Source organism: Callospermophilus lateralis, chromosome 16 (assembly GCF_048772815.1).
Source record: "Callospermophilus lateralis isolate mCalLat2 chromosome 16, mCalLat2.hap1, whole genome shotgun sequence".
Lineage (NCBI taxonomy): Eukaryota > Metazoa > Chordata > Mammalia > Rodentia > Sciuridae > Callospermophilus > Callospermophilus lateralis.
This window is the reverse complement of record NC_135320.1, coordinates 35,096,050-35,119,431: the sequence shown is the minus strand read 5'-3', so window position 1 is coordinate 35,119,431 and position 23,382 is coordinate 35,096,050. Positions and strand designations below refer to the sequence as shown.

Below are 23,382 nucleotides of genomic sequence, written 5' to 3'. Positions count from 1 at the left end.
CTGAATTATCCTAAATGTATTCGTATCTTCCAAGTATATAAGTCTTTAAAGTATAAGGTTTAGAAGAACATTTTACCAAACTGGTGTTCTTCAAACTAAAGTTTAAATTAAGTTTTGGGTATGTTTCTTAGTTCACAGCTATTATACAAACTAATCATGTTTTTACTCTTGTTAATTTCATTTTGTATTTCTCTTATAAAATTTAACTATTATCTGTTAGTGCCTTACAAAAGTACAACTTACATATAACAACCTGAGTTAATCTGAGATAATAGGCCATCCTCTATGGGACAGACAGGATATAAGGCTAATGTCCAGCACTAATACTGACCCCCAAGTGAATAGAAGGGATAAACAACTGTAAAGTTATAGACATTAAATGTAAAGTCCAGTACTTTTACTTTAATACTGGTGAAACTGGCTTGCTGAATGTTTAAGACCAAAACTTAAAGACTAAAGCTAAGAAATAAAAGATAGGGAAGGTCTATTCTTATTTTTCCCATATAAAAGAAACTACTCTAGGGCATTTTTTTCTAATGTAGATTAAAAGTTAATAGTTGCATTTCAAATGACTGAAGAAGTTTGATAATGTTTCAAAGAAGATGCTATGGTTGATACAGCAACTATAATTAGTGCTGCCACTAGGTTGAATTTACCATAATAAGAGGCAACCACTATGTACCATTGGGTTTTGCAAGATCTCTAAAAGTGAAGTGAATTGGAAACAATCATGTCTGTATACTTTAAGTTTTGGGGCAACACTAATCTCTGAGAATATAACTTGGCTTCTGATTTATCATTTTGGCCTATGAAATTGGGGGACCCTGGTAATTTTGGTGGCTTTATTACTTGGCCCATCATATCACAATGGCTCGTATTATTCAAGTCAGGAGATAAATATCAGGATTCCACTTGTCCTCAAAAACTCTGATTAATTCTCTCTCACCAATGTACACTGTCACCCTGAGAAACAACTAACAACCCTGCCTAGAACCCCTCTGTGACTTGCATTTAATAAAAGACTACTCTGGCCTCCAACCACAACTCTCCTTGCATGTGTGCAGGGCCAAAAGGACATGCCCTTCAAAGCCCACATCGCCAATTCAAAACAATACTCAAGGTATCAGTAGTATGTGATTTCCCACTCCCTGGTCCCCAATTAGCCTGAGCCCACTGCCAAAACCTATATGCTACTCATTCCCTATTTCTTTCCAGTCAAGAGTATATCATGCTGCTGGTGTGATACCTGAAAACCCAAGAGGACTTTGGCTGTTTAGAGGTGTTGAGTTTGGACCTGCAGATTGGGGTGTATGTATATGAGTGAGTGAGGCCCCGGGCGGAAAAATAAGAGTGATAGCTTCAGGCCAACAATTTCTATTGTATGCTTGCCCCACATCTTGTAACCTAAGTGGTAGGTAAGATCACCAGTCATTTGTCACACACCTTAGTGTTGAAAGTGCAAGTCATTTTCTCCAAAGGATAGTTCCCCTTCAGGTAACAGACTCTGGGTCTCAGGACTTATTTAGATCTGGAGACTTACAGAAAGATAAGGATTTTTCACTACAACAACTGTTATCAGGCTTCTGCTCACAGGCTCTCAATGTTCTGGTCATACAAGTCCAATAATAATGCCCTACTAGACTACTCACATGTTGCTCCTCTGGGAATGCATGGTCTATTAGTTGTCATGCTGTGGCTCAAAGTCCCCTCACTGTGACTCCAGCGTTGCTCTTCATTTTGTTAATCATGTGCATCTCCCCTCTGTCAGTTAAGTGCTGCTACCTGGCCTCTGCTAGTTCGGAATCCTTTGGAACTGATAGTAATTTGATGACACTGATAAATAGTTTAATGACAGTATCTTTTACTGTCATCCCAGACCAAATAAGAATAACCACCACTGAATTTCTGAAACATTCCCCTACAGTATTGCCTTAGACTCAAGCAAACAATGTGGGTCCCAGAATGTAGGGGGCGGGATGTGCTTTAGAGTGTGTTTCTCAAGTTTTTCTAAGCCCACCTGTGATGCCTGGTACTTGCCAGAACCAACAGTGCCATCCGGACAGAAAACACTGAATTGAGACCAGGAGCTGCATGGGCTCTGGCCCTGTTTCTCACATTTTTGTATATTCTCTTTTATTTATTTAGGTACCAGGGATTGAACCCAGGGGGGTGATTAACCACTGAGCTACATACCCAGCCCTTTTTTATTTTGAGACAGGGTCTCACTAAATTACTTAGAGCCTCACTAAATTGCTGAGGCTGTCTTTGAATTTGCGATCCACATGCCTCAGTGACCTGACTCACTAGAATTACAGGCACACGCTACCATGCCTGGTGGATAATCTCTAATTATTAAACCTGCATGAGGAGTCACAAGAAATCCTGAAAAACTCAGTCCATGGTCAGATCTAGCTCCAGAAGAGTGGCCTGGTTGGTAGCCAATTCACTTCCATTAACTAGGACAGTTTCTTTCATATGATCATATAAGGTTAGTTTGCCAAAATGGTGTTGATACCCTGTTTTGAAACTATTCTCACTCATGTCAGACATAGGACAAATTCAGAATTCTGAGCCTGTGATAGTCATACTTGGGTTTGAGTTACAAGTGTGATCCATTGCCTCTTTCATACACCATGGTTTTGAAATTCATCAATATTAGGGTGCATATAAATATTTATTGCTGCTGAATTGTATTCCATTGTATAAACATGGCAGTTTTTTACTTATTCATCTATGATGTACATTTGAATGGTCTCCAAATATTGTTTATTATAAATAAAACTGCTATACACATTTATGTAAAAGCCTTGCACATAAATGTGGATACTGATTGTCATTTCTTTGAGATAAATAACTAGGAGTGGAATTGTTAAGACATACATTAAGTATATTTTTAATTTATAAGAAACTACCAAACTATTTTCAAAACAGATGTAAATTCTACCTTACCATCAATAATTTATAAGAGTCCCAGTTTTTCCACATCCTTGCCAACAATTAATATGTCAGTCTTTTTTATTGTAACCCTTTAGTGTCTGTGAAGTACTTATTGTAGTTTGTACTTTGACTTTGACTTAGACCATGCAGTATTAATAGTTTCTGTGTTGATATAATGATTAGTATATGCAATTTCCAATTGAATCCAATTGTCTCATTGGATTTGGTGTGTGATGATGTTGAGCATCTTTTCATAGGCTTACTAGTTTTATATATATATATATATATATATATATATATATATGTACACATATATGTATATATATATATATCTTTTTTAAAAATAGTTATATATATATATCTTTTTTAAAAATAGTTATATATATATATATATATATATATATATATATCCTCTTTTGTAAAATGTCAAAGTTTTATGCCTATTTTTTTAGTTGTTTGTTATCACTGAGCTGTAAGAATATTTTCTATATTTTGACTATAAGTCCTTTGTAGATACATATATTATGAATATTTTCTTCCATCCAGAAGTTTACATTTTCATTTTCTTAATGGTGTCCTTTAGAAAGCAAGAAGTGCAATTTTCATAAAATCTAATTTATCATTTTGGGGGTGAGTGCTTATGTCCTCTCTTTCCCCATCCAAAAGTAGCAAAAACTCTCCTTTATTTTCCTGTAGAAGTTTTGTAGTTTAGCTTTTATGTTTAATTTCATGACAAAATTCAAGATAATTTTTACATATAGTTTAAAATTAATGTTGAGGTATATGTTTTTAATATGGCTATCTGGTTATTTCAGTATCTCCAGTAAAATAAATTGGCTCCTGTTCTTAAGAGAGAGGAAACAGTAGATCATACATAGAAGGTCTGTTCTGGATTGTCTATGCTGTGCCATTAACCTTTATGCTAATACTATACTAAGTTGAAAGTTATAGATTTAAGTCTTGATTTAAAATAATGCAAATCCTCCAACTTTGTTCTATATCAAAATTGTTTTAGCTACTCTATGTCTATTTCATTAAAATGTAAGTCGTCAGTTCCTATTTAAAAGGGAAGAAAACAGCTGGGATGTTGGTTAGCACTTTATCAAATCTACAAATACATTTGGGGAGAATGGACTTCCTAACTATTGATCTTCCAATCCATTCATATTGTATATCTCTCTATGTAGGTCTTCTTTAAAACCTTTTATCAATTATTTCAGCTTTTCGCTTATACATCTGTTAAATCCTAAGTATTTTATGTTTTGTGATGCTCTGTGAAAGAAATTTTTGATTTTATATTGCAATTGTATATTTCTAGTATGTATAAATACAACTGAGTTGCATTCTGTGACTGTTGGGGTTTTTAGCCCCCGTTTCCTCCTGACCAACGTGAGAAGTGAGAAAAGCACTCCCTGACCAGGACGAGCCAAGAAAGGTAAAGGTCGGCTGGCGGCCCACACCCAGCCCTCCCTCGCCAGAGGACAATCAGATGTGCCAAGGAGACCAGTCAAAGCAGGATCTTGTTTAATGAGAAAACACACACAGCTAATATAATTTACGGGAGCCAATCAGGATAAAGGTCAGCAGGATGGGAAGAGTTTACGTGTACACCCATCCTATAGGCCATAATGGGAGACACCAGCTGTCCATGAGAGCGGAAGGGTTCTGAGCCCTAGAGGTGGTCTGATTTTTCGTCACCACCGACAGCACCCCTCCTGGCTGATAGCCAGGCGCCATCTAGCCACATGTGGCCCCAGGACCCGGAAGTGGGTAGCAAGTTAGCAAGTTAGGTTTCCTCTTTTCTGATACAACATGCCCCACATGTTACACCATGCCCAACATGTGACCTTGATAACTTCACTTGATATTACTAAGTGCTTTTTAGAAGAATCCTTAGGATTTTTTAATATAGACAATATGTCAGTTAAAAATAGAAATATTTTCTTCTTTCTTTTCAATTTGACGCCTTTTATTTCTCATAGTTGCATTATTTTCTGGTTATTATTCCAATAGAAAAATGAATAGAAGTGATAAAAGTAGATATATTTGTCCTATTCCCAAGCTGTAAGCTGGAAACCTCAGTCTTTCCCTCTAAGTATATTATCTTTGGATTTTTTAGGGATTTGTTTATCAGGTTAAAGAAGTACTTCTATTCCTACTATGTTGAACGTTTTTATCTTGAACATGTGTTGAATATTATAAAAATCTTTTTCTGCATTTAATGAGATGGTCATGTGTAAATCTTATTCACTTAATATGGTTAACTACATTATAATTTTCAAAGATTAAACCAAGCTTGCATTACTTAAATAAACTCTACTTGGCCATATGTATGATACATATTTTTGTAATTTAATGGACTCAATCTGATAATATTTTATTAAGAATTTCTGAATCTATGTTCATGAAGAATACTTGTCTCTAAATTCTTCTCTTGCAAATCTTTGTTAGATTTTGGCATCTGGGTTACACTGATCTCACTAGTTGTGGAAACACTTTTCTATTTTCTGAAAAGGTTTGTGTTATGATTGGTGTAATTTTTACATAATTTTTATAGAAATTACAGATGAAATTATGGAGGATTTGAGTGTCTTTTGTAGAAAAAAATTACAAATTATAGGTCTTTAATAGATCCATGGCTATTCCAATTTCCCACTTCTTGAGTTACTCTTGAGAAGTTGTGTTTCATTTAGTTGTTAATTGATACAATTTGTTTTTAACATTTTTAAATTTTTCCACTAATATCCATAGGCTATGCAATGACATTCCTTCTCTTATTTGTGATGTTGGTAGTGTACAGATCTCTGTTCCTGAATGATCCTGTTAGAGTTTATCAATTTTATCCTTCAAGGGATGAATTTTAAACTTTGCTAATTTTTCTGTTTCTATATTGTAAATTTCTGCACTGATAATTACTTTTTCTGTTTGTTTTGGGCTTAACTTACTCTTCTGTCAGTAGCTCTTTAAGTGGAAATTTACATCACAACTATCATTCATTAAATATCATATACATACTTCAAAATATCATACTGAGTCCCATAAGTTTGTAGAACTATTATACTAATTAAAAAATGTTTAAGCCTTACTTCTCTTCTTCTCATCTAATATAGGCATATAAGTTATAAATTTCCCTCTAACCATTGTCTTTGCTGTATCCCATAAATTTAAAAATTTTGCATTTTCACTAACATTAAAATCAAAATATTTCCTTATTCCTTCAGGATTTCTTCTTTCATGAGTTACTTAGGCCATTAGTTACTTAGGCCTTTGTTATTTAATTTCCAAATATTTGGAAATTTTCTAAATCTTTTGATTATTTTTTATTTTGTCCTGCCCTGGCTATAGAATATATTCTGCAATATGAAAATTTTTGGAAATTTACTGAGAATTGTTTTATGGTCTAGTACATATCTGCCTTAATAAACATTCCACATGCACTTGAAAAAAAAAATGTTTAGCCCAGTTACTGATAATGTTTTTAGTCAATTAGCTCAAGTTAGTTAATAGTATGCTCAGATCTTTAGACCGAAACTAAATATCTGTCTACTTCTTCTATTAATTACTGAATGAATGGTGATAACATCTACAACTACTTTTTCCATCATAGTTCTGTCTATTCTGGCTACATAAATTTTGAATGTTTGTTTTTAGATAAATATATATTTATGGTTGTTATGTTTTCCTAGTGAATTATTCCTTTTGTGATTTATAAATGTCCACCTTTCAGCTCCTTGTTACTTTATGAAATGTATATATCCACACAAGTTTTCTTGTGCTATTTGCCTGGTATGTCACTTTATATACACTGATATTCAATCTATGTCTTTAAAATGGAACTCCTATAGACAGAATATACTTGTGTGTTCCTATGGATCTGACGATCTCTGACCTGCAATTGGAACATTTTACATATAATGTTATTTAGTATAACGTAATTATGGGTATGTGTTTGCATCTACAGTCTTACTATTTGTTTTCCATTTGTCCCTTCTGTTTCTTGGTTGTGCTCTTTCACTGGTATTTTATTTCTATTTATTCTATTGTTTTCTTTGCTATTTTTAAATTAATTTTTAGTTTTCTTCCAGAGCTAACAATGCATCCTTAGCTTATCAGAATCTATCTAGAATCAAATTTTTATTACTTCAGGCTGTGGATATAGGTCAGTGGTAGAGGACTTGCCTAGAATGTTCAAAGTCCTGGGTTCAATCCCCAGAACCATAGGGGGAAAATTTGTACTACTTCACATTTGATATCACTTTCTTCTTCCCACTTGTTACTTTACACTGGGCATATCTCTCCTGACACTGATACTACACTTCACAAATCTAATAGCTGTGATGCCCATTTGGTGAATTTTTCATTTCAGGTATGGTACTTTTCTATTCTAGAACTTCCATTTGCTCTTTTTCAATGTTTATTTCTCTGCTAAGATTTTCTGTGTGTTGACTCAATCAGAGTACATTTTGTTTTAATTCTACAAGCAAAACTATTTGTTAGCCATTTTAAAGTCTTTGCTAAATCCAACATTTGTTCACATCTTTCTGTTTCTACTTACTAATACTTTTTTATTGACTATCACCCACTATTTTGCTTGTCTAGTAACCATCTACTGGATATTGTTAGTTATAGAGACTGGATTCTATTATCTTCCTTTTGAAGACTGTTGATTCTTGTTCTAGTAGGCAACTCACTTACTGGCTAGCCATCTTCAAATTGGCTAGGTTTGATTTTATGTTTTGTTGTGGAGAACATGTAGAACCCCAACATGTTTCCCATTTACCTATAACTTGGCAGGAATCAACATCCAAAATATGTTGCCTCTGCAGTCTTGTCATGGCTTAGTGTTAGGGTTTGTTGCAGTGGGTATAGAGTAATGGTGTTCAGTTACAGATGATTTTCTCCCCAGGTGACATCTGGCAATATGTTAAGACATTTGGGGTTGCACAACTAGGGTGGAGGACATTACTAGCACTCAGTGGGCAGAGGCCTAGAATGCTGGCCAAAACCCTACAACACACAGCACAGCTCCACACAAGGAATTATCAGGCCCACAATATCAACACTGTTGAGATTGAAAACCCTTGTAAACTGTACTCTAAGGCACAGTCCTTATTTCTACCAGGGGGAATTAATGAGGTTTTGAAGCCCTCTACTCTGCCTGGAATGGACCTCCAATGACCTTCAGCATTATATGGTGCCTAATGTCTTTAGTATGTGCTCTCTGGTAAGCCTCACATAGTCTTCTCTGTAGACGCTATTTCTTGATCAGAAGGTAACATTACAGCACAAGGGAATAAGTGAAATAATGAGATTTTGTGGCTATTTTTGCAATTTAGCCACTTCTTTTAGTACTAATAATTCTTGGCACCTAGCATTTTCTTATTGCAAACATTTTTTATGCACTAAACTTAGTACAGAATCTCTGAAAATGTGTCCTTTATATGATGTTCATTTATTTTATGGAATGTTATTGAATCTCAAAATACAGTTTAATATGGTAGAAAAAGTGATGCTTATACATGCCAACCATATGCCCCCAAATTTACTTATTTGATTAGGAATTATACATGTAAATATGAATTTTACTGCTACCTAACCCTTTGCATGTTTACCCCTACGAATGGCTTCTTATATTGAGGGAGTTTAATGACAGCATATTGTGATCAAGAACCCAAGATATAAGAGTGTCTAAAGTAAAAGTTTGAAGACAAAAAAAAAACTTATAATTTTCCCAAAAGAGTTTGATAAAGTACTGTGAATGAAATACACCACCCCACTTGAATCAAACAATGTATCAAGGCGCATCATAGGCACATTTTATCTCAAGCTCTCCATGGTGTTGTTTCTCTACCTGGAGGCCTGCACTATCTCATTACCTTCTCACCTGTCAATCCTTCCTCCCTCCTAAAACAAAAATCCACACCTCAATTCAGATGCCAGTAATAGGGATATTGCTTTCATCAATGCACCACTTTCCCAACCCATGAAACAGTTCTCTCCCTCTCACTTCCCTTTCCTAATTAAAATACAATCAAAACAAAATGATTATGCTCACACCAGAAATGACATTTTCTTACTTGGTTTGGAATCTACTACCCTACCTAGTAAAACACAACTGTGCTCGAGTATTAAAAAAGTGAGACATTCTGGAATAAATAGAAAGAACAAAATAAATGGATCAATATTCGACAAATAACAAAAAGGCTATGTCTAAATACTGACTTATTTATTGCATTAATTTGATTTTGTCTTTTAACATAGTACTTTCTTTTCTGAGCAGACTATCATATATTCACTTGACTTTTGTGGATATTAAGTATTCTTGCCTTTTGTTTTTGTTTGTAAACTCAGAAAAGACAAGCTTACACATATACTTAACTTGCTTAGTTCAAGGTAAAAGAAAAAAAACAGTATTCAATTTCTATTTGATAATAATAAGCAAAGCTTACCAAGGCTAGAAATATAGATGGTTATCTGTATAGTCATAATCCATACTTCATGAAAGAAAAAAAAACTATCAGAAGTACACATAAATATTCTAAGAGTAACATACAAAATCTACTAAAGATGTAACAAAACTCTTTTGCAAAGATAAATATTTGCTTAGAGTTCACCATGTGCATGCTCACACTGGCTGCAAAAGAGCTACTTTAATAACCAGGATCAATATGTTATTCTTTAGGCTGCCATTCACTTTTTAAATATTTTTTAGATATCTTTTAGTTGTTGATAGACCTTTATTTATTTATATGTGGTGCTAAGATTCGAACCCAGTCAGTGCTTCACACATGCTAGGCAAATGCTCTTCCACTAAGCTACAACCCCAGTCCAAGTTTGCCATTCATTTTAACCATAAAATTGCACCTATTTCAATAAACTGGGTAATTTTTATGCTTTAAGAAAAGTACGACATCCTATAACTAAAAATCTTGAATACTGAAATTATTATTTTACCCTTTCTAATTGCATGATGCAGTGATTTTAAATAATAAATAAATAAATAAATATATTTCCCAAAAAAGATTACAAAATGAGTACTTTGTCTTAAGGCTCCTATTTGTTTTCCAATTACTTTTATTGATCTTATAGGCAGAATAGCATCTTGATCTCTTTATAACATTCAACGACACCAAAGATTTAGAATTCTGCTGTCAATAACAATAATTACTAAAAATCCAGCAAGCAATTTATAAGTATTTGATATTCAAAAGGCGTGTAATTGTGATAACAATAAAATAGTCTGTGTGTTAAGACATAAATAGCCAACATAGCTTTAGTACCTCAGGCATTGTCTAATAATATTTATACAAATTTTGGAAAGTGAGAAGCACAGTGGCTATTAACCAATGATTATGAAAAATATGTAAAAGTGCCTATTTACCTAATATGTTCAACTCATCAGCTTGACATTATGTGCTGTTATCACTTACAAAGCATTAGAAATCAATATTAAACTTGCCTCAAGCTTTTTTGCAGATGAATAATCTTGATGAAGATACCCTCATTTCAAAAACTAAGGTCATTAGCGTTTTATCTTCCCTTGAAACATTTCAGAAGGCTGAACCTAATGAACTCCTGATCTTAGACTACTGGATGAACAGTGACATCTAGTGGCCATTATATCGCTAGACAAATGTTTTTAAACAGATCCATGAAACAAGTGAGAATACTAGATGTCTCACCTTTAATATTGACACACGTATCTCTGAAACTGTATAAGAAAACTGCAAACAATTCCTAGTAGATTCCTATGATTCAGTAATATATACTAAAAGAAAAGCCAATATTAGGCTTCCAATATTTATTCTTAATCAACAACCTTTTCACAGGAAAATGTTCCTTGCAGATTTTTATTAAACTCCATTTTTATGTATGTCTCAATTCTTGCTTCTAACAGAGTGACACACAAGAACTACTGAATAATCAATTCTATGGCTCTTTTGAACATAAGGATTAGAATGTCCCAGCAATAGACAGATTCAGACATCCCATGTGACATCACGGATGTGAAAAATTAAGACGTTACACAAGCTGCTTGTGCACTGTTGTTGGGCTGAATTCACTCTGGAGGTATTATTGACTTTTTGTAAACTGAAAATATCCAGTTTGTCAAGTTTTTATGATACAGCTAGATCATGGAATGGAATATAAGGTCAAAATGGAATTACAGAATAGCTTTACCATCAAAAGGTCACTGCTTCCCAGGTATGTCTACTTCCTACTCATAAAAGACAGTACATTCTCTGGCTACTTGCCCAGCCCCGCTGAGACAGTCCATACAAGCTTTTGTTATCACTTATGAGTAACATAATGATGAACCTTAGCTCATCATCTCTGTACAAGCTACCCACCAGGCACCCAAAACTGTTCCCAAGGCATTGATGGCCAGCTCCAGAGAAACTACCTTCCTGGGCATATCAATGCTGCAGGTTCTATGGTTGTTCTTGGGACACACTGGTACTGTCTCTTCTAAATGGACTAAGGTATCCCCCAAAGTGGCTATATATACATGGATGAACACAGGTGGGTATCACTCACTATATATTTCATGTCCCCTAAATCAACTACCAAGGATTAAGGCTTTACATTTCTCTTCCTCTTCAATTTCTTAAGGCTTTGTCAATGATCATAAAGAGATAAAAGGTCTAAACAACAGTTTGTATGTTAATGCACCAGCCTTCCCAAATGAAGAATGAGCATATCTGGCACTCATCAAAATGTCCACTACCCATCTGCATGTCATGCTGCTGATTACCTGGGACATTCATCTACATATCATTTATGTGCATAAAGATGGCCCAAGAGGCCAAGACCCTAGGTCTGGATACAATGGTCTCCAGGAATAATATCTCACAGGTGCCACGGAATTGGGGATCATAGGGAATCATTTTAACATCACTTAAAGACATGTAAATGCTAGACAGACATGTTCCAATGTATATAAACATGTTCATGTATATAAATAATCACTTAATCTTATTAAATCAATAAGCGTGTTCATAAGTATTCAAGGTCAAATGAGGTGCTATGTATGTAAAGTCTGGGGTTCTCTCCAACCCACAAGACCCACCAACTTCCCAGTTTTCTCTTCTCAAGAGTTCTTAATTACAAGAATGTGTGTGTGGGTGGTGGCCACAAAAAGTTAAATGTGATGTTTACCAAGGAGCCAGGCAGCTGCAAGTGACACTGGAAGCAATTGGAGATCAGAATCAACTGCTGTACACTACACAGATTTCATTCTCCTGTTTTTCCTTCTCCTTTGCCTCACTCATTTCTGCCTGAAGCTAGTAGGACAGGATGAAGCAGTGCTGTACTCTGTTGCTGTCTGGACCCATGAGTTAGTACAGAATTTCCCCAGTTTCTCCTGTAACAAGGATGACTTCTGAGTTCCAGGAGAAGATACTCTTAACAACTCAACACAGTATATTCAGAGAATCTCAGATTAAAAGCTATGTGTGGTCATGGGCTATTATTACTGTCTCTTCATAATAACCTTCTCCCAAAAAGAGAATTCAAAACTTGAATGGCATTTTGGTTTTAAGGTCTATGTCCTACCTGTCAGCATTTGATATATCTTAACCTTGCACTTGTCTTAAGAATGAATTAGTTTAGGTTTGCAAATAAGTCATCTCAATTACCAACCTACAAAAACATTTTCATAACCTCCTCTCCCCACATAAACTACTCAAAGAGTAAATTAAATTATGCTTTTCACTAATTTCCCAGGACAATTCCTCACTGGGTCTGTAAGAGTAGACAAGGGTCTAGCTGAATGGTTGGATGAGCTGCCACCTCCATATCCCAACAAACCTAGAAATAATTTGGTCTGGGTCTAAGCGCTAATATTACACTGCCAAGTCTCTTTCTGAAAAGCATAAAAGCAAAATATCCCACTCCTGCAAGCAAACCAACCACAAGGGTGGTGCCAAGAACTTTTGGGGCCCTTTTCTTGGCCACCCGGAATGCTGTTGGCAGCACTGCAGAGATTAATATATTGTTGACATGTCCCAAAACCTTGTTAAATGTTTTTCTCTTCAAGACACGCTCGTAATAGGTTTCCAAGTTCGGTCGCTTTCCATTTCCCCAATTCCTCCTTGCAAAACCCAGGAACTTCAATCGATGCAGTGTGACAGCAAGTGAGACATCTGCCAAGGTGAAGGCTTCTCCGCAGAGCCACGGCTGGTGGCCCTCTTCTAATCAGAGAAAAGGACATGGAGAATTAGAGGCAAGCACTGTATCAACAGACACTACATGGTACCTGTAGTCTCAGCCTTAAGGACAAATATGAGTGGAACAAAAAATGAAGGCTATGGGGCTGGGGTCGTGGCTCAGAGGAAGAGTGCTCGCCTAGCATGTGTGAGGCACTGGGTTCGATCCTCAGCACCACATAAAAAAATAATAATAAAATTTTTTTAAAAAATGAAGGCTATGGCAAATTTCCTTGATAATCACACTAAGTAATTTTATGCTTAAAAAAAAAAAGTCCATGAAAATGTATCCCAAGCTAAAGGAGACTTGTTTAGACATCTGTCAGCCACCTAAGTCCTTAGGTAACATTGGAATCACTTGAGCTCAAAGCCATTCTATCATTTTGTAAAGGCCTCAGAAGTTGAAAGCCTGTGAACCAAAGGATTTAACAGACACTTCCTCCTGGAAGGAAAACACAGGTGCGCCTTAGAAAAATCATCAAGTTAGCTTCAAACATCACTCAGGGACTATTGCTCTAGACATAGTAAGCCCTCATTATCCACAGGCTCCACCTCCATGGATCAAAAATATTTGAAAAAGAAAACTGCATTTGTACTGAACAAGTATGGACTTTTTTCTTGATATTATTCCTTAAACAATAGAGTATAACAACTATTTTCATGGCATTTACATTATTTTACATATTACAAGTAATCTAAATATACAGGAGAACGTGCTTCGGTAATGTGCAAATACTGTATTAGTTTATGTAAGGGACTTGGGAATCCAAGGATTTTAGTGTCCTAATGGGCCCTCACAGATACTGAGGGATGACTATACTTATTGAAAGCAGAAGAGAATTCCTATTATAAACAAGTTTCAGGAAACATGGTCTTCAACTCTGTCATCAGAGTAGCACAAATGGTCCATGTGTATACACCTGGGTGATAGCTTAGTCCTAAAGTTCACAGGTGCAACACATGGATGCTCACCGGTCATCCTACAGATACACACATGCTGGCTCCCACTTTACACTTTAGACTGAAAGATGTCTCCCTACCTAAGTAAAAAAATCAGAAGGGCATTCAAGTAATTACTCAGGTTATTCAAACAAACTAATTACAAATGTGTAAAACAGATTAGGGAGGAATCTCCCAACCAAAATACAAATGGTGCAGAAAAATACTTCACCCGTCAAATTTCATATAGACTGAGTTGCAATTAGGTACCTAAGTTCTTTTCAGAGCAACACCACTGTTGCTATCATAATTAAATCTGCTCATGAATAATAACAATAAAAGACAGATTATAAATATAACATGTTTGGTGAGATTTGTGATGTTCCTATAAGTACTCCTGATGTTGAAACAAGAAAAAGAATATAAAGGAGAACCTACCTGGGGTTTCTTCATTTCTTCTTTGCAACTCAGTTTCAACCTGATCCAAGACCTTCTCCAACTCATCAAGAATTTTCTTCAAGTATTTGACATTGTCATGATCAAGCAGCTTTGACTAATTAATAACCAAAGAAAGAAACTATATAGGTTATCTATGCCTACAAAAAGTATCCACATAGCCAAATTTAGATATAAATTCTTACAGAGTTGGAACCTGTTTATTTTAGATAATGGAAAAAAATATATAATAACTTTGTCAAAGCCAATGTGAAATTGCAGGGAAATACCCCAGCTGTGAAAACATCGAAAGACTAGAACCTGAGCCCACTGTCAAATGTGAGGCACATAGAGCCTCCTCTAGTCCACAGTGAAGAATCAGTTAGAGCAGCCTTGAGAGAATGAATGACCCAAAGGTTAGGAACAAAGCAGAAGTCTGAGTGCAGCAAGTGGATAGTAAGGGACAGCAGCTGTGTGCACAGGCATTTCTCCTGAGGAGCTCGTTTAGCAAAGAGAGGATAAAGGAAGGTGGAAATGGAGGGACAGTTGGGAGTGCTGCTGCTGTTACATCTACATTGTGGGAGAGTCTTCCATGTGTTGATGGGGGGAAAGAATCAACAGAAAGCAAAAGGAACTGCTGCTCCTCGTCAGGGGCCAGAGCAAGCAAATGTCACATGTGGAAGGACACAGGCCTAGAAATGGCTTATTGTATTAATTTGCTGTTGCATTTTATAATCTTCCATGGCAGCTAGCATGTTCAGTATCTGCTTCCTATACAATCATCTCTTGGTTTAACTATCAAATGTAGTAATGAAAATTTTTTCTAAAAGAAAGCATAAGCTACAGGTAATACACACTGGTGAACAGCAAGATTTAATAGAAGATGTTCTACAAATAGATGAATGTCAACTGCAGACAGCGTGGTCACTCACTTTGAGCCGCTTCTGTTTGGCGATATATGCCTCCTGTAAATCAGGGTTTTCTTCAGCAAGTTTCTTCAATTCGGACTCTGTGTTACCAATTTGGCCTGATAACAGAAGCATTTTTGAGATTAGAAAAGTATTCTCTCCTTTCCGTACAGACACAGGAGGAAGTGGGAAAACGCTATGGTAAAGGCATGAGCTCTGGGGCTGGTGCCCTGCCACTGCCTCAGACATGCCCTGTCTATGCCTAAGTCTCCTCACCTTTAGGATGAGATAATGAGTACCTACCACACAGGCTAAGAACTGAGCAGCTCCTACAGGCACTTAGAGCAAGGCCTGGCACATTCCAGGGCTCTGTGCACGGGAGTTGTTCTCCCTTCCCGCACTTCAAGTTTCCATATGAACTTCTTTGTGAAGAGGAAAAGCCTTATTTTTAAAATATTGTTAACTATAGGTGATAGAATGGTAGTCAGAATGTGTGTTCAAATCATATAATGAGTACTTATGAAGAGATAGACTGGGGACAAGAAGAAGAGGGAAAGCAAGAAGAATGGGAGAGGAGAAGAGGAAGGAAGTAGAGAGGAAAGAGAAGAAGTGTCAAAGGAGGAAAAATAACAGCATAAAGAGGAATGATAAAGGCAAGGTATGATGTGGTGGGAAAACATGGCTTCTGCATCTAGAAGACCTGGACTTGATTGTTCCTAGTCAAACACCCTTGAGTTTGACCATGGTCACCATCCCTGGGCCTCTGTCTCCAGTCACTGGCATTATAGAGCATACCTCCTTCGAAGGTTCCACCTCCTGTGCACTGACCCTCCTCTAGCCTCATGGCAGAAGGAAGGGAGAGAGCTGTATGACACAACTCAACCTCAATAAATCTCCACTCACTGACTGCAGAGGCAATGCCTAGACACCATCTAGTCCAGCTCCCTCACACCATGAGATGATAATTATAGACCAGACATGTAAACTTAGCTGTTCATAATCCAAGTGGATTCCAGTTTTTCTGACTCCTAGTCCACCTGTTTTATAAGAACATGTGATGTTCTCTACTGTCACACAGGTCACTCTTACAGAGTTTTACCCAAGCTTGGCCCTCAAAGTTAAGAGCTGACAAATTAGGGCCCACCGACAATAAACTTCCAGCTACCTTGCAAAAGAGCAGATAAGCCTGACTCGTTCTTGGATCAATTTAGAATATGCATGCCTACAAAGCACACTCAATAACCCTATTCCCTCTCAATTACCATGCTATGTCTCAAAAATGAATCAAAAGAAAACTTCAGCAGGGCACAGTGGCACACACCTATAATCCCAGAAGCTCAGGAGGCTGAGGCAGGAGGATCATGAGTTCAAAACCAGCCTCAGCAACAGCAAGGTGCTAAGCAACTCAGTGAAACCCGGTCTCTAAATAAAATACAAAATAGGGCTGGGAATATGGCTCGGGGGTCGAGGGCCCCTGAGTTCAATTCCTGGTAGCCCCCACCAAAAAAAAAAAAAAAAGAAAGAAAGAAAGAAAGAAAATTTCAGACTGAATTCCAGGTCTTTAAAATTTTTACATACTGCGAATCCTTGTGGTTGCATAAGCTGGGATCATGGAGTCCACGGTCAGCTCAGGGTGTAAAATGCAGCCATGTGTATAGGCGTCCATTGGCAAGGAGTCCAGAAGCTCTCGGTAATGCTGCACTCGTGGATAATACATGCTTCCTTTATCAGGCATTAACCTGGGTGTTCTTTCTAAAATACAAAAACATAAACACAAGTATTGAAGAAAAAGTTAAAATGTTACATCCAAAAGCAAAAACCCTCATCCCTCATCATTAACATGTCAACATTATATAATTACATTTAAAAGATTATGTCCCCAGTCCAGTCTGTTTGAAATAGCCTGATGCACTAGACCAGATTCCTAACCACAATCACACTGACATCCTTTCACTTCTCCACTTTGCAAACTGCTGCTGAACCCTCAAAGTCCAGTTCTTTACACCAATTGCTCCATGAAGCATGCCCAACCTCCTGCATCTATCACCCATCAATTACCTCAGGTGTGCCTTCCTCTGCATACCCATAATACAGGCACATACTCTTACACAGAAATTATCACTCTATAAAGAGTTGTATCTTTTTGCATCATGAACATCTTCCTGAGAAGAAACACATTTTAGGCCCTCCACAAGTGAAGGAATACTCACTATGGGAAAATAATCAACCAACACTAGGAGTGACCCTACTAATACTATATAAATATGAAATGACAATCTGAATAGAACAACAAAAGCCTTTGAACATATACCACAGCTGCACTTTCCCTAGGAACATCTAATATCTGGAAAGTGTGTTCCACTTGAATCTTCACTTGAGGGCAGGTTAAAATCTAGACTGCAGACTCTTTGCAGGCAGAAATCATATATTGTTCTCTACTAAATCCCTAGTGCCTAATATAATATCTGATATAGTAGGTGCTCACTAACTTATAATTAATACTTTCCCAACTTCCAGTTATTTTAGAATATTGGAGTTCAAGAAAGAAGCTCTGAAGTAGTTAGTGAAGGCAGACAGTGAGATATGGAGGCTGAGAAGTTCTCCCAGGATCCCACAGCTATTTAGAGGCAGAACAAGAACTGAAGGCATCTGGTTCCAGTGAGATGTAATGCTCTATTTTATGATATTATTATAATATCTTCAAAGGATTTAGAGACTATCCAGAAAGAATAATAGTGACACCCCAAATGTCAGGCATATGTCCCCTCAGAATCATTTCCCACTGTTTCTTAAACCATCCCTGAAAAACTACCAACCAGCTTATTCTGCCTAATGAAAGAAACAGTCTCAATGTTCTTCATATATTGATTTCTTAGTTTGCATTATCTATTTAATTTAGAATTTTCTGAGAATCTCTTACTCATTCATAGATGTCAATGATTCATAGTTGGTTTCCATCAACAGAGCATTTCAGGCAAGATCTCCTAATGTCTGACCAAGTAGAATAAGCTTTTTAAACTAGCAGGCTATTTCTGACTCTAAGAATAAAGAAGATGGATTTCTCTTCAAACCAGCAGACAAATGTCCAATTCCCTGCTGGAGAGTACAACGTTAAGGGCTGCATTAGAATAACCAAGAATGAAGTATCAGCTATATTCTGCTCCTCCAAAAGATTACCACACCAGAACATACTGCAATACTGACCCCACATGGAAAAAGGGCAGGTAAGTTACCTATGACACAGTCAGGCTCTCAACATGGAGGATCTTACAATTAATTCCTTGGGTTGACTTCTCAGGACCTCTACAGTGAACATGTGATGCACCAGGACCCAACTAATGCATGGTAGTCATTTCCATGCAGACCACAGATCCCAGGCCTTGAAATCTTAAGGATTTTTAGCCTCTCATTTACCACCAAACTCTTCTCAAAATAATAGTGTTCTTAAATGCATAGAATACAAGACATGGGACTGCAAAAGATATTATATTGAAAATAACTTTAAATGATAAAATACTAATATGCATGTCTCTTTAACACATTAATAAGATTTAGCAGCAGGTCTAATAACTATCCTAATTTAAAAAAATATTAAGATATCTATAATAATTTAATATGCCATGAATGGATCTGATTTTCATTGGTAACAAAGTCATAAGCATTCCTGATATTGTTATGAATTATACCTAATAGGTAATGAAAGGAAATGATAGATTCCTGTTAGAAATTAGTGAAAATAAAGAAAATTTTTTCTCAAATATTTCAACTCTCCTAAATTCTATTCCTAAACCCTTAAGGGCAACATTTTCAACATATAGACTAAGGGTCCTTGGGTTTCCCCCAAGATACTTTGCGGGGAATCCACAAAATCAAAGCTACTTTTTAATAGCAACACTAAGATGTTGTTTGCTTTTTCACTCTTGTTGTTTTTTAAGCATAGGGCAGAGCTTTCCAGAGGCCACAGGAAAGGTGATTACTACATCACTTTGAGAACTAGCAGGATGTGTGATTGAACATTTTAAAATTTTCTCAGTTTAAATTTCTAAATATAAGTATTGATGGAAATGACCCACATAAACAAAACTCTCGGGCATCCTCAATTATTTGTAAGACAAAGGGATCATGAGACCAAAAAAGTTTTAGAACCACTGCTTTAGGGAAGTCAAAGATTCTCAGGTTAATAACCATAAACAGCACAACATTTTCAAATGCTTCCCAAATGTCAAATTGATGACTGCTGGCTCTGGCTGCCTCTGGTGCCAGGGCCTGAAGCATTCTCCAGAACAGCATTCCACTTCCTTCCCAGGAAAGTAAAGGAGAGAAGGAAAAACAATGTCCAATTGCTTCCTGGGTTAGTTCCATCTGCCAAACCTGAATACTTCATAGGAGAACAAATGCTTAAATTCATGAAAATAAATTTCTTCTTCTCATGCCTTTGCCGCCTACTATCTCCTAAAGTACTCCACCAGACACAGCGTAAGATGCAGTGGGCTGCATCCACACTTTCTACCCATCTCGCTTTTCTCCCCATATGCTTCAAGGATGTCCTATCCAACATCACACAGGCAACCTCCTCCTCACCCCAGGGCACTGCAGCATCCACTGCCTCTGACAACATTTTTTCAAAAGACAGCTGGGAATTTCCTTTGAATTATACAAGATATCTTCCCTCCCAATCTCATTCTATTTTAGTTTCCAACTCCTTCATTGAGATTCTTGGTTATATACAGTACACAGAGGAAGGGCAGGGAATCAGGGGAGTTTTCAGAACCAAGTGATGAGAGGAGGTCCCAGCATTGGGGAGCGAGGTTGCACAGCAGGATCCAGGTTTGGTGACTGCAAGAATAAATCGGGGCTGGGGTGTAAGCTCAGTTGCAGGATATGTGCTCAGCATGCACAAGGCCCTGGGTTCAAAATCCAGGACCACTACTAACAACAAAAAGAATAAATAGATAAATTGACAGAAGACCAATTAAATAAGTGACAAGGCAGGTCTTGTATTGCACCTAAATTAGGTGGCAAATTAGAAAGATGCCAATAGAGATAAAGCAGAGTTCCTATTGCAGAAAGAAAGCTGTGATAACAGCAAGAGAAACCAAAAGGGGGGAGGGCAAAAACAACAATAGAAGCATTCAACAGCCATTTAGTGGAAACAAATGGCCTGTATGTGAGCCCCTGTGTTGCTGAGTAGAATAACAATAGCAATAATAGCTCTAGGCTATTTAAACAAAAAACAAAAATACAATGGGTTTTCTCAAGGGCAAAAATGAAAAGAGTTAGGAGTTTAAAAGTAAGTTTCCATTATTCTACTAAATTAACTGCTCTGGTTTCCTAACATCTCTAGTGACAGTAGATAAAGCCATTATTATGTCTTGTTTTCAAGGAAGACACACCCCTCAGGTCTATTTTAGTAACTTCCCTATCTTCCTTATTAGATTAATGAAAACACATTAAAATTCAAATCTAACTCTATTGCTTTTTTTATTGCATAGTGGGGGCATGAGTATATACATAAGTTACTGAACAATAGTGTACCCTTAAATTAGGCATCCATCAAGCTATTTAAAAATGTAATAATGGTAAACAAGTCATGACCTGAAGCAAAAGATATGGTTACAAGCTGACTAAAGACTCTCATAGCTTTGGTACTAGAAAGATTAAATCTAAACACAAAAGAGAAAAAAAACACTTGGTGTCAAATTATGTGAACTCAAGATATGCCTCCAGGGTTTTCTGAGACAGAGATAAATCTAGCATTTATTTTTCAAAATAAATTTATACATTACATAGTAAATGTTCAACTACTTTTATAGGTATTATATTTAAGACTTTTAACAGAAACATTTGCAATGAGAAGGACAAATATTACTTGTGCCAACTGTTGGATACACTTACAGAACTATGGCCTCTGCACTTCAATATCCCTATCTGTCTGCTAAAATTGGACAAATCACAAAGTAAAAAAATAACTTCTTTTCAAGTAACTTTTATTGACATAATCATTAATCTTAAAGACTCATTTTCTGTTCCTTACCATTTTCTCCAGTTTGTGTTAATATGAAGCTTTCAGTAAATGTGCTAAAAGGCATATGAAGTTATTCAATTATTTAATTATATATATGAGAATTATATAGGAAAACCATTCATTGATAAGCATAAAATCATTTTATAAACCTTAACAACTGGCCTTAAATATTTTAATGTAACAATTACTTCAAAATTAATGCTTTTTAAAATGTTATGCTTGAATTTTAATATATACTGTATTTATAAAATAAATTTATATTTCCTGGTCAGACTTATATGTTATTCTAATATCAGACCAGGATAGTTGATTATTTCCAAAGCAAATTCAATTTCTAAAAACTTTAAATGATATAAGGCACAGGATATAATTTTCAAATTATAACATATTAAATTACCAAAACTCAATATTCATCATATATCATTGATTCTAGCTTGCCATTCAGTTATTTGGCATAATAAATATCAGATGTTCTAATATTTTAGAGTAACTTCATACTCGTTTTTTAAATCTAGTAGCCAAATTAAATTTTATTTGAAGAAATTTTGAATAGGAAAAAAATAGCCGGATTTTAAAATTCATATTAGTGTGTCCTTGTCATATCCTGTTCCTGAGTTTGCCTAATTTGCTTACTGTCATACCTCATCTAACTTAATCAATGGCTTGCTTTAATAGAATTATTCATTACACACCTGCACTGAAAAAGATATCAAGTACATGAAAAACTGAATAGTAATAATAGCATATGCATATATTAAAAACAAATTAGGAAATTTTATTGAACTTATAGGAAAAAAATATTTGAAGATTAATAAGCTTCCAATGATTTGGGATCTCTGAAGTATGCTGGGACCTTGCACCCAATTAATACCCAATAAATGGCTACTGAAAGAATGAATGAAAGGGGAGCACTAGGCCAGCTCTTAATTGAGTCTGTCTAAATTCCTCCTTTGGCCCAAATCTTGCCTGGACAATATCAGTCATGTCTACATCCTTCCTCCATGTGTATGCTTTCCAAAAAAAAAAAAAAAAAAAAATCAAACATAGCCATTAACCAATTTATATATGCACGATTTTAGGCTAAGACTTGAAAAGGATTACCTTGACTCTCATATTTCTCCCCTAAAACTATCCATTATTTAATGGATCATCACAAAAGCACAAGGATATAGACATGAATAGTGGTACACAAAAAGGTCAAGCAAATCATCATTTTTAGTATAGACCCCAGTTGACAGAATAAAAAAGGACAGCAAAGGACAACAGGGATACTGGTTCATTATATGCCGTTGTTCTTTAGAAGAACGGCCACACCAGTGTCTCCTCATCACACCTCTTGAACCACATCCGCTTATTATATTCTGACATGTCAACATTCCTCAAAATCCTATCCATACCTAGACAAAATGCCAAATGTTCTGACCAACTTTGAATGCAGAGGATTACCACCTGTACAGTCCAGATAGAACCTGAGATCACACTAGCCTTTTGTTTCATAATCCTTCCTTAAGTCAGCTGATTTTTAAAAACAAAATTCATATATTACATTAGCCTCATTAAAGTTTATCTGAGCTTTTTTTTAATTCTTATTCCATTAGAAACATTTCATAAGATGGTCATCATTTTAATCATTTTAGATTTTCTGTCATTCACATATGTAATAGAATGTCTTCTATGTCTTTATTCAACTCATTTATACAATTTTCAGGTTCAAGTCAGAGAATAGAAGACTACAGAATACTAGGGTTGGGGGTTGAGGCTCAGTGGTATAGAGGTTACCAGGATGCACAAGACTCTGGATTAAATCCCCAGCACAGCCAAAAAGAAAAGAATGCCCTAGAGATCCCCAACCAGGCTGACACCTATTTCAATAATTCACTCATTTTAATCATTCAAAAGCATTTTAAAGCACCTATTAAAAAGCATTCAC

The 23,382-nt window shown here is 36.1% G+C and overlaps 1 protein-coding gene across 4 annotated transcripts in view; it reads right to left on the bottom strand.

Annotated features, from left to right (window-relative positions):
• Positions 1–10,121: 10,121 nt before the first annotated feature.
• The window catches only part of Gdap1 (ganglioside induced differentiation associated protein 1), a 47,317-nt gene continuing 34,056 nt past the window's right edge, over positions 10,122–23,382 (bottom strand). For 2 of the 4 annotated variants that reach the window (XM_076835817.1, XM_076835814.1), the window contains exons 3-6: positions 17,006–17,179; positions 15,452–15,546; positions 14,523–14,637; positions 10,122–13,130 (exon numbers count right to left, since the gene is read on the bottom strand). In XM_076835817.1, coding sequence (XP_076691932.1) covers positions 12,748–13,130; positions 14,523–14,637; positions 15,452–15,546; positions 17,006–17,179 — 767 coding nt within the window. In that variant the 3' untranslated portion in view covers positions 10,122–12,747. The remainder of the gene's footprint in view (positions 13,131–14,522; positions 14,638–15,451; positions 15,547–17,005; positions 17,180–23,382) is intronic. The other 2 variants (XM_076835815.1, XM_076835818.1) reach the window with 2 other exon arrangements.